Consider the following 12,920-nt stretch of genomic DNA (forward strand, 5'->3'; position numbering starts at 1 on the left):
TTGAGATTCATATTCTGTTCCTTCTTGAGTCGTTCCATTTGGTTACTGATAAACTATCCATTTATTTAAAGAAACATTTGAACACTAAAAAACTATCATGTATTCTCTATGCATGGGATATAAATGTATTTTTAGGCCAGTGTGTTCTGGATTCCCATGATGTCTATACAACTGAAATCCTGGACACTTTTTAAATTAGTACATTTACAGTTGGGGAAGATGAATGAAATGTCTTTCTACCAATTGGCATCTGATTTGAAACTGCATAAATATGAGAAAACATCTGCTGAGGTATGAAACTTCATGAGTCTGGTGTATTGTGTGTGTGTGTGTGTGTGTGTGTGTGTGTGTGTGTGTGTGTGTGTGTGTGCATAAAGGCTGAAGTGAAGTGGTGCCAGTTTCAGTCTATTAGTGGTTGAAATCTGATTAAATGAAGGCATATTTACATACGGAATCTGGAAGAAAACTGTTTTGTTGTCCTAAAAAGTGAAAACGCTTGACTGTGTACTGTAGATGTATTATTACATGGTCAATTCTGTCTCCCCTTGGAGCTGCCGAGATACAAATTTAGCACATTTTTAAACCCTTTTCCACATCAGCAAAATCTCACAGTAGCTCAGATTGAAGAGTCCAGCAACATCCTCTGATTCAATGCCAAATTGCCTATGAAAGCTGAATTAATCACCTTTTATCATATATTTTCTGTAAATCGGGTAAATGAGCCACTTATGAATAATGTGATGAGATGAGAAGTACTCCCTGACTGATTTATTGTGCTGTGATTGGCTATGTGTCTGCTGGTAGGTGGCCTACCAACCCAAAGACCACGCCCACTGAGACGGCTCCGCCTTTCACTATGGTCAATGGCCTTTATGCACAAAGAAACTGATCATACAGAGATACTTTTAGCTTATGTTTGTAGACCACGTAGTGTCCGACACATGGAGCAGATGAGATTTTAGAAAACGGACGCTGGTCTTAAGTGGACTGGAAGAGGCTGAAGCTGCCAAATTCAGTTTGTTTTTCAGTGATATCACATAATTTGCAGATGACAGGGAAGGAAAACATATACAGCTCAAATGAGCTCCTATTTCCTTGTGCTTTTAGGCCTTTCGTCACTCTCTGCAGCGAAATATGGCAACGGTTACTCAAAAACGTGTCTTCCTGTAATAAGCTCTTTGGCCTGAGAGAATGCAAGGCAATGCACATTTTGGGTTGAGGTTGGAGGTGTTACATGTAGACGGAAAGAAAAAAGGGGTAGATAGGTAGGTATAGCGAGAGAGGGATGGAGGAGGAAACGAGAGTGTGCGTGTGTTTGTGAGTGAGTGTGTAGTCTCTTAAGTTCACTATATTAGCTTTCCTTTGCAAAAGAACATTTAAAAAGCCCCCTTCCCATTCCCTGTGGAGGCCTCTCTTTGTCGATAAAATCCCCTGAATAATATGAGTTAATATTCTGTCATTGTCAGTGGCTCTTTACTGTTCCAGCAATCCTGAGGGAGCGTGAGGTGAAGGAATAAATGTTCTCCTTTCGGTCACAAAACGGATAAATAAAGGTCTTTAAACAGGAGTTTGTTTTTTCTCCTGTCCTCTCAGCGGGCCGTGGATGGATAGTGAGGGCCAAGGCAAGGAAAACAGACTCTTCCACGCTCTGTCGACTGGTCTTTAAAGGGCAGGAGGAGTTCTTCACTCGTATTCTTTCCTCTCTTTATCGCTCACTCGCTTTTGTTCCCTGCAGTCCCGCAGCGATCTGTCCACTAGGGGGCAGAGTTTGACATGGAGTCAACAGAGTTGACACTGGAAGACGAGACCCGGCTTTGAGCGATGGTCACCTCTGGATGCTGAAGGATGAGAGACAATGACAGATAGAAATAATTAATGTTAGTTATGATTTATAAATTCTCTCTCACATATAGACAAGTACAATCAGGGTCCAAAATTAACACTCGCCAGCAGTGTTGGGGGTAAGGCACGTTACTTAACCAAATCTTTTTCCCCCAAAACGATTGAAAAATTTTCTCTTCCCTTTCAATTTTCTCTAGAAATAGGTGCTAAATGAAAATAAATGTGTGTGCTTTAGTTCAGGCCAGTTGGACTTGTTTATTTGTAGGCAAAATATCAGAATGTGGGTATTGCCTCACAATGTAGATCTCTGCATCTGTAGAATGTAACACATGCAGAGGTTTACAATGCAAAAGTAACTTAATGCATTGCTTTTGACAAATTGTGATTAGATATCCAGGACGCCTAGTTATTTTGTAGTTTATTTACAAAACACATACACTACCATTCAAATGCTTGGTGTCAGCACAATTTTTTAAAAAGAAATTCATACTTTTATTTAGCAAAGACAGTAAATTGATAAAAAATAATGTAACAAAAGATCACTGGAGTAATGGCTGCTGAAAAATCAGCTTTGCCATCACAGGAATAAATTACCTTTTGAATTATATTAAAATAGAACACTGTACTTTTAAGCTGTAATAATATATGCAGAATGCAACTTTTTGAGTAGTGTATGTATTTCTCGCAGTAAAACATCAAAATAAAAATATGAAGAACAAAATCTTGATGTGTCTTAACGTTTGCAGTTTAACATCTATATATTTCAATGTTGATATTGTCTCATTTAGATATATATTATTATTAAGATTAATGTCAAATACAGATTTATGGCCGATATGAAATGACTGAAAATAACTTAAAATATATGATTCAAAATCTAATTTAATCCTGGAAATAAAAAGAAACTTTTAGGATTCTGAAAAACATAAAACAAAGAAACATTTTAATGTACAATGAAGAAGAAACATAAAAAAAAAATCTGCACTCTCTCTAAGTCACTAATCAAATAAGTAAATTTGTGAAATTTATCAAGTGAATTCCGGTGTAAAAAACAAAAACAAAAAAAAACAAAAAAAACATAATTTTCTAAATTAATGTGGCAAAGTTATTTTTGGCCCCTGGGTACAATGCTTCCTGATTGTTGCTGTTCTGCTCTACATGTGTGAGCGTGTGGTGTCCTGATGGGGTGTTTAACCTGGTCTGTAGTTAACTATTGTGTTCTCTGGGGTGTTCCTCTGTGGTGGAGGTGGAGGGGATCCTCACATGTCTCCTAAAGATCCTGTCCAGCAGGCTACGCCGAGGCGGCTCGGGAGGCTGGTTCCAATCCAGGTCAGGGGGCCGTGTTCCCTGAGGCCCGAATACATTAAGGTCGCTGAAGCACTCTGTCTCGATCATCTGCAGCAGGGAAAAAGAATATAAAAAAAAGGAAGGACAAAAAACAGACAAAATAGCAAGAGACAGACAGATACAGATAATCAAAAAGTCAAATAATCTTTTCTTAACATCTTTACAGAATGGATAATTACAGTTTTAGATGCTGATTAGATCAGAACTGCTCCAACGTTATCTATTTTTAAATTTATTATTTGATCTGGCTTTTAATCTTTGAATTAAATCTGTCTTTCTATGTTTTGTTGTTTACTCGTGGCTTTGTCTTTGTCTGAATTTTATCTAATGGTTATTAATTTTTGTACAGCACATTGGTCAATGGCAGTTGTTTTTAATTGTGACCCTGGACCACAAAACCAGTCATAAGGATAAATTTTTTGAAATTGGGATTTATACATCATCTGAAAGCTGAATAAATAAGCTTTCCATTGATGGTTTGTTAGGATAGGACAATATTTGGTGGAGATGCAACTATTTGAAAATCTGGAATCTGAGGGTGTAAAAAAAAAAAATCATCCTTAGCAATGCATATCCACTCACAAAAATACATTTTTGATATATTTACGGTAGGAAATTTACAAAATATCTTCATGGATCATGATCTTTACTTAATAATCTAATGATTTTTTGTATAAAAGAAAAATCGACACAACTGTGCTATATAAATAAATTGAATTGAATTGAAAAATGCAGCCTTCCAGTCATGCTAATATACACTATTACCAGCTATAAGCACTATTAACACCTATACAACTAAGGGTCAGCGACCTTTTTAATTTTTTCTTGTTCACTACTGTGCCAAATGGAATGTTAAAGATGATGCCAGGCTGAATGATTCATTATCGTGTTATCGGAAAAAACGTTGCCATATGGCATTACATTGGCAGCAGGGGATTTTAGCAGCTTCATACCTCATTTTGCCATGGGATGGAGACACTGCCAGTGGCAAACTTGGAGTAGAAATCATTGTCTGTTTGGTCCAGGTTGACACCCTTAACGGTGGAGAACTGCTCAATGTCCAGAACATCTTTACAGTAGACCGCCCTGGGCTATGAAATTAGCAAAGAAGGGAAACAAAAATAAAAAAACAGTAATAAGGGAATTCAACCCTACTCAAATATACACAATCTACAACATGCTTTCTGTCATCTGATTGACAGTCTAAACTGTTTTTTGTGAGTAAAAGGCCTTGTAGAATAATTATAAAAACTTTCCCCTTCAGCTTGTGGTACACGTTTGGTACTACTGATTTTTAAATGTAAATGTAAGAATAACTTTTATATTGTTAGTAATATTTCAAGATTGATTGGTTTACTTTATTATCCATACATAATTTTTTAGAAAAATCATGTTAAAATATGAGTATCAAATATTTTGAGAAAGGTTTATTAGAACATCTCTCAATCATCATTGTATTGCATTGCATCATGTTTTTTCCTCAACAACTACAGTTTTAATCATAAAACAAGGCATTTGAATACCATCTGACTAAGACACATTACTGAGCGATATAGAGTGACAACTGATATTTGTATGTATTTTATACAAGTTGTCTGCTATACTCTTATAATGTTTATAAACTGATTTTCATCACAAGCTATCAGAGTTTCATCTTACATTTTGGCCACATAAATATGAGCAACTGCACTAAATTGCATTTTTGATAAGTCTGAGCTTCTTAATAAAACTCAGGTGTTTTTACCTCCAAGTATGAACTCAATTTCCTGCTATACTATATGAGCCATAAAAGCCTGATGTATCAAATATGGGTTTTTTTTTTTTTTTGTCTCAAGGTTCAATAAACTGTTCCATTAAAAAAAATTAGATCGTTCTGACTATTATTTAATGTGTCAGGCTTTACAGTGTTAACATCGACTTCATGAGAACAGAAACTCACATCAGGCACAAAGGAAGGTTCCAGAATGCCAGCCTCTAGCCTCTTGAAGTTGATGTTCTTGAAGAATGGGTGGGCTTTGACTCCAGCAGCTCCATCCGCCTGGCAGCCGAGCCTCTGCTTGGGATCTTTGGCTAACAGCTGTGGGACAAGAAGCGGAGAGTAGCCAGCCAGACATTAGAAACACAGGTTTGTACATTCTTTAAGAGTGGAATGTAAGAGGCAAAGCTGGTCAATGGCTTCGAAACACTAGGAAAAAGAGCTTGTGTGCCAAATGAAGACATTTAAATGGAGCAAACATCCTAAAACTAAGGTCAGCAATCACAAACCAGACATCACAAAACCGCACACAGGAACGTGTTAGGCTTGGAACTTTTATGAGCTCAAATGTGGAGGCCATTTGCATGACGCAACATAGATTTTCAAATTAAAGTCAGTTAAAAGGATGGTTCACTTGAAAATTGTCATCATTTACTTATCTTCATGTCATTCTCAAATCCATTTCAATTCAATTCACATTTGTTTGTATAACACTTTTCACAATATATATTGTTTCAAAGCAGCTTTACAGAAAATGCATGTGTCTACATTATAATTAAGAGTAATCTGTTATCAGAGGTTACTGTGTCAAAGTCATTTTCATATTTCAGAAATGTACAGTTCTGAGATAATACATATCATGCAGTTAGCCTACAGGTATTAATTTTAGGCAGAAACAAGGTCATTAAAGTAATTATTACAAGTTGCGAACACAATGATTACAATATATAGAAAATCTGACTTTCATTCTTCCATGGAACACAAAATAGTAAGGCTGCATTTTCCATATCAGATTCAGCATAGTGTGAATAACAAGTACTCCATATGATATGAGCTATTTTTAAGTCATTTAAATGAGTTTCAGCAGAAGGCCAACTGTTGGTCTTCATGCAAAATCCTAAATCAAATGTGGGCTTTAGCTTCTTAAAAAACTTTAATTGGGTCAGAGTCAGTTAACTCAGAAGATTTTAAGCTTTTTTTTTTTGCCAAAATATTGTTAGAAAAATTAAGTACGCTTTTATATTATAATTGTACAAAAGCAAAAGATATTCTCTGGACAAAGCAAAATAAAATAGTAATTTTATCAAATTTGGTGAATGTAAATTTTTTTTTTATAAATATTTCAATATTATCTTATGGTGTAATGGTGGCTGCCCCGATTAAACTTAAAGTATTATTAAAGGGTTAGTTCACCCAAAAAATGAAAATTCTATCATTTATTACTCACCCTCATGCCGTTCCACACCCGTAAAACCTTCGTTAATCTTCAGAACGCAAATTGAGATATTTTTGTTGAAATCCAATGACTCAGTGAGGCCTACATAGGGTGTAATGACATTTCCTCTCTCAAGATTGATAAAGGTACTAAAAACATATTTAAATCAGTTCATGTGAGTACGGTGGTTCAATATTAATATTATAAAGCGACGAGAATATTTTTGGTGTGCCAAAAAAAGAAAAATAAGGACTTATATAGTGATGGCCGATTTCAAAACACTGCTTCAGGAAGCTTCGGAGCATAATGAATCAGTGTATCGAATCTGCGGTTCGGAGCGCTAAAGTCACGTGATTTCAGCAGCTTAGCGGTTTGTCACACGATCCGAATCATGATTCGACACGCTGATTCGTTTGTGCTCCAAAGCTTCCTGAAGCAGTGTTTTGAAATCAGCCATCACTAAATAAGTTGTTATTTAGTGCTAACTTTAGTGCTAACTGCTAACTTTCAAATCCCTAAAAATTTGTTTTTGTAAAATCTGGTTTAAAGCAACATGAGGCTAAGTAAATGACATATTTTTCACTTTTGAGTGAACTGTCCCTTTAAGATTACCAGAAAGACAGTCGCATGACAACTCTAATAAAAGACAGCTGAGGTTCTTTACAATACATTTAGAGTATTAAACAATCCTGAACTGAGCTGGTCTCAGAGAGCTCATTATCAGCTTCTTTCCCAGGCGAAAACATGCACTAGTAGCCAGAAAAATGAGCCAAACATACAGAATGGACTCAATTTGACCAGTTTTGTGCACTCAATCAATGGACTCTTAATCAGCTTCTATGGCGTGTTTGACTGAAGAGATAATGTAGCTTTGGATACAAGCTCTTAGTTGTACTCTGCTGTGTCATCTTTGATTCTGACCAGCACAGAAACTTCATTCTTTTATGTTTATGCGTGTGTGTGTGTGGCCTCACCATCCTGCAGATGGCTTTGGTGTCTTCTGAAAACTTGTCGCTGTACTCCTCTTCCTCCTCCTGCACCCTTTTCTCCACTTCTTCCCTCTTCACTCGCTCTTTGCGAGCGCGGAAAGGCGATCGGCCAGCGGTCATCTCATAGATCAGACAGCCCAGCCCCCACCAGTCCGGACTCATGCTATACCGCTCGTTATTGATCACCTCTGGAGCTGTCCCATCAATACAGTTTGAGTTCATCAATCAATAAACATTTCAAATGTTTCATATTGTCATGAATAGATATCTAGTAGGACTGAGTGGTGCAGCTAAAAACAGATCTTGATATTTTTCAGCCTTTTGATTATATTTGGTATATACACTAAAAATTCAAGATTTTTCATGTTTTTCAAAACCACAGTAAAACAGTAATATTGTGAAACTGTATTACAATATAAAATAAATGTTTACTATGTTAATATATTTTAAAATGTCCAGCAGCAATTACTCCAGTCTTTAGTGCCACATGATCCTTCAGAAATCATTCTAATATGCCGTTTGGTGTTCAAGAAATATTTCTTTTTATTAGCAATGCTGAAAACAGTTTTACTGCTTAAAATTTTTGTGGAAACCATGATCATTTTTTCCAAGGATTTTTTGATGAATAGAAAGCATTTATTTGAAACAGAAATCTTTTGTAACATCATAAACATCTTTACTGTCACTTCTGATCAATATAATAAATCCTTGCCATTGAAAAGTATGAATTTCTTTCGACTTTCGAATGGTACTGTGAATCAGTACATTTTTTATTTGATTGCAAAAAATACATTATAAAAAAAGTTATGATTCATTTATAAATTATAGATGTTATTTTGCTTCAATTTTAAATCAACAGCAAAATCATAAATATTTTACACAAGCTCTAATATTTCATACATTTATAAATCAATACAGCTAAAGATCATTACCCATGTAGCCCACAGTCCCCACTCGACCACGGATCTGTTCTCCATCAGGCACTTTAATGGCCAGCCCCAGGTCTGAGATCCGGATATGACCTGTAGGGATAGAGAGGGAATGGTAGCAAACAAACCAGAAAAACAAAAAAAAAACAAAAACAAACAAACAAAAAAAACAACGTTAAATGCTAAAATGTTAAATGTAAAATGATTTATTGTTGCATTTTACAATTTATTAAACTTCAATTTACTTTTATTTAAATAAACTTGTTACACATGCTACACATTTTTTGTATGCATCATTTTCTGTATTTTATAATGATGTCATGTTTAGTTGAAGCTTTTGTGTGAATTGATGAAAAACAAGCTTTGCTATCAGATGGAAGCCCAGTATCTTTGGAAGCTTTTATCTCACAATTCTGACTTTTGCGAGATATAAACAATTGTGAATTATGAAGACAGAATTTTGGGATATTATCTCACAATTCTGACTTCTTTTCTCAGAATTGTGAGATATAAACTCGCAGTTGCGAGTTATCAAGTCCAATTCTGACAAGTCCAAGACTTACTGTTTTACTCATGACTTCATAACACGCAACTGTGAGTTTATATCATGCAATTCTGAGAAAAAAGTCAGAATTGCGAGAAAAAAAAAAAGTCAATATTGTTACATAAAAAGTCTCAATTACCTTTTTATTTTTTTATTCACTGGCGGAAACAAGTTTCCATAAGTATCAGCCAGTAACGTGAAGAAAAAGTGGGATCAGTACATCCCTAGACCAAATCCAATTTAATGTAATGCCATATTCAACTCATTGAATGAATGAAAAATTGATTTGACTTACCATTATCATCTAAAAGTATATTCTCTGGTTTTAAATCCCTAGAGTGAAAGAAAGCAACCATAAAATTTCATTATTATTGAGGATGGATGCATTTGAGGATAGTAACACATTGGTTCCTGCTCACCTGTAGACGATAGACTCTCTGTGCAGGTGTTCTAGACCGCAGCAGATCTCGGCTCCATAGAACTGCACACGCTCCTTCTCAAAGCCCGGGGTTCCCATGTTATAGATGTGAAACTTCAGATCACCACCGTTCATTATGGTCAGCACCAGACACAGGGCATCTTTGGTCTCATATGCGTACGCTAAACTAACCTGAGAGTCAGAGAAAAGAGGATGCCGATACTCAAAAATACATTCTTTCCCCCTTTTCAAGCTGTTAGCAAGCCTTTATTGGACAAAGAATTGGACGGAGACAGGAAAGAACTGAGGTATATGCATTTGAGCTTTTATTACATGGCCACTTGTGACTGGATCGCCCAAGATGGATGTTTATACCAGGTGTAAACATGAGCAAAGTAAAGTAAAAGAGATGAAAGGATAACAGATAAACGAATGATTCCACTTACCACAAACCTGCTGTTGACCTTCTCCAGAATCTGTTTCTCATTTAGAGCCATGGCCTCCCCCTTTCTCTTCTTTATCCTTTTCTTCTCAAGCTTTTTGCAGGCATACATTTTACCTGTGGCTCTCACCTGGCATGCACACACCTAGGCAGGGATGGACATATATTATCACCACATATACGCACACATGAGAACATGGGAATAAAAGCATAAATTCTATGTTCATCATCATAAAGCAATCAAGTTATATGGATTAGTTTTACAACTTTTTGAAGCGTCAAAGTGGTAGTTGCATAGTTGGAGGGACAGGAATTGTTTAGATTTTATTAAAAATATCTTCATTTGTGTTCTGAAGATAATTGAAAGTCTTACAGGTTTGGAACGACATGAGGGTGAGTAATTAATCAACGAATCTTCATTTTATGGGGAACTAACACTTTAAGGTTTGGTCACAAGGTTTGCTTTGGAGCTGTCCATTGTCAATACTGTACAACAGCTCACCATGTCACTTTAAAACTTTTAAAGCTTTCTTTTGGCCAAAGTGGTGAATTCGCATGACCAATTTGAACATGAGCGAAAACTGCATAGGTTATTTAATCACCTTCATGAGAAACTTCTGCTCGTACAGATTCCTTTTGAAATGACTGGATTTTGCTTGTGAAACACTGTTAAATGTTACCCCACCTTTACAAGATAGCATCTTAACTGAAACGAAACCTCAACAAAAAAAAAAAGGTTGCTCTGCAAGATTTGAGGGTGAAAAAGTTTTGCTCGTGTTTAAGTTGGTCGTGCAAATTCGTTGCGTTCATCAGCAGAAAGCTGCTTGGTTCGAAAGTCACTTCATACATTGCTAAACTATTGACAATAGACCATTATTTAGGGATGCACCGATATGAAAATTTCAGTCAATAAGATAACTGATAATTCTTTATATTTGAAAGCTGATAACCGATATATTGGCCGATAAATCTAAATGCAAATTTTTATATAATTTTGGAGAACCTGCTTACAGAAACACAAGTCTCACCATTAAAAGCCATATCTCAAGCACACAATTATAATGTTCAAGTTATAATTTTATGTAGCCTATATGACAGACTTGTGCTGTACATGTTGCACTTAACTATTTTCTGTAAAGTGATTTAAATCATATTTCAAGCAATTCAAAACCATCACTGCGATCAGTGCGCATCTGAAGTTCCCCAGCTGAAGGAAATAATCCATTATTTATTGGCTTTTTCTTATTGGGCCGATAATGATAACATTAAAAATGAACATATATTGGCTGTTACCGATATTGTGGCCGATATATCATGCATCCCTACCATGTTTTTTGTAAAATGTCACTAATTTGACTGTACCTCTTCAAGAACTCTACACACTTTTTATGTGAGTTAGACAAGTGACTTGACTCAAAACTGATTCCAAAAAGTTTGAATTGATAATAATATATTCATCAACTATTCTTTTTGTTCTATCTGTCATCTTTCACAAAGCTATTTGCAGTGCATTCTGTGACTACTTTATCTATGATTAGGATACATGCTTCTTTACTGTTTGGCCAAAAAAAAAAAAAAAAAGGGCAGGATGAGGTTGCTGTCTAAATTTTGAAACAGCTTTGTGTCAGGATCACACTTGTGATATCTAAAAATACTGTCTAGGTAGGTAGCTAGAGAGGTTTTGATAGAGAGCAAATGAGGAAATATTCAGTACAGACACAGTGTGCATGTCATGACTTTTCACAATACCCTCACCTCTCCAAAGCCTCCTTTCCCCAGAACTCTATACTGCCGAAATGTGTCTTTTGTGATGGACTGCCTGGAAATGAAACCACAAAATCTGATATCAAACCATCACAGACAGGAAACTGACATTTTAACATTCAGACCCATTAATAAAACTAGGTGGAGCACAAGCTACATTACAAGTTATACACAACATTACGATTATAAAGCATAGTCAATAAGAAACACATTTTCCACCTCATCTGTGAAACAAAGCCTTCATAGAATTGTGTTTGCAGAAAAAGTGAGAAGGAAATTTTTCATAACTTTTTTATGGGCCACTCAAATGTAAAGTTGTTCAGTTCATATCTAGCATAGACTTGGACGCTGCAGAGTAACTTGAACGTTTCATGACCCAAAAAAGACTGTTTGCTTTCACGTGTTGAGCTGTTAACAATTACACTAACAAATAATTTAAACGGATTAACGTCCGCACTGCCATAACAGCTGAATATGATTTAGACAAATGAAACAAAAGCAGGACGTCTGGTTTAAGCAGAGCAAAGAACGTCCTTCAGCAAACTAAAAGAATGAAATACACGACATTTAAGTAGACTAAAAAGGTAACAGACAGAGAAATAGGAGATAAAGTGTGTAACCAACCTTTCCAGCATTTTCCATTGGAGAAAGCGGTCGAAGTACATACTGTTCTGATAGTCAGAGAATGGAGCACCACTTAAGTAGTCATGAAGAGCTCTGTTGAGATTTAAAACAGCATGGAGAATGTTAGACAATAAGCCGCACGGCTAGTGCACTTGACCACAGACAGAATATGCAACGGTTCCAGAAGTAATGTTTGCTTCTTTAGGGACAAAAATGTGTGAATGTAAATATATGTGTAAATGATCAATATCCCAGAAAAACTACACAACCCTTAATCCTGCATACTGTCTTTACTATATAGTATGCAATATTAGGTTTACATTGAAAATAGCAGAGTATGTGAAAGGTGTCCAGACTGAATACAATTTCCAGTGGATTTTTTGAAGTTACTGTTGCAGTCTGTCCCAATTATGGCAATGCCTACTACGTACTACATATCCTACAGGGTCAGTAAGATTTTTCCCCCCAAAGAAATTAATAGTTTTATTTTATACAGTAAAGACATTTACAATGTTAAAAACGTTTTCTATTTAAAATAAATGCTGTTATTTTGAACTTTCTATTCATCAAAGAATCCTGAAAAATGTTTCTGAATGATTATTTCTGAATGTGACACTGGAGACAGGAGTAAATTCAGCTTTGCCATCTCATAAATAAACTACATTTTAAAATCTATTTAGGTAGAAAACATTTAGTTTAAAATTGTAGTAGTATTTCATAATATTTCTGTTTTTGCTGTATTCTTGATTAAATAAATACAGCCTTGGTGAGCTTAAGAAACATCTCAATGGTTGTGTACTTCCCATCACTAGCGAAGAACATATCTTTAG

General features: G+C 35.6%; 1 protein-coding gene across 4 annotated transcripts in view; it reads right to left on the minus strand.

The window, feature by feature from the left end:
• Positions 1–304: 304 nt before the first annotated feature.
• Positions 305–12,920, minus strand: part of grk5l (G protein-coupled receptor kinase 5 like) — a 62,189-nt gene continuing 49,573 nt past the window's right edge. For 3 of the 4 annotated variants that reach the window (XM_067395302.1, XM_067395301.1, XM_067395304.1), the window contains 11 exons: positions 12,091–12,183; positions 11,458–11,521; positions 9,707–9,847; positions 9,262–9,452; positions 9,138–9,175; positions 8,302–8,391; positions 7,355–7,563; positions 5,129–5,266; positions 4,143–4,280; positions 3,106–3,237; positions 305–1,838 (listed from right to left, as the gene is read on the minus strand). In XM_067395302.1, coding sequence (XP_067251403.1) covers positions 1,755–1,838; positions 3,106–3,237; positions 4,143–4,280; positions 5,129–5,266; positions 7,355–7,563; positions 8,302–8,391; positions 9,138–9,175; positions 9,262–9,452; positions 9,707–9,847; positions 11,458–11,521; positions 12,091–12,183 — 1,318 coding nt within the window. In that variant the 3' untranslated portion in view covers positions 305–1,754. Of the gene's footprint in view, positions 1,839–3,037; positions 3,238–4,142; positions 4,281–5,128; positions 5,267–7,354; positions 7,564–8,301; positions 8,392–9,137; positions 9,176–9,261; positions 9,453–9,706; positions 9,848–11,457; positions 11,522–12,090; positions 12,184–12,920 lie in introns of all 4 variants that reach the window. The other variant, XM_067395303.1, reaches the window with a different exon arrangement.

The sequence above is a fragment of the Chanodichthys erythropterus genome, chromosome 9, assembly GCF_024489055.1.
Source record: "Chanodichthys erythropterus isolate Z2021 chromosome 9, ASM2448905v1, whole genome shotgun sequence".
NCBI classification, from domain to species: domain Eukaryota; kingdom Metazoa; phylum Chordata; class Actinopteri; order Cypriniformes; family Xenocyprididae; genus Chanodichthys; species Chanodichthys erythropterus.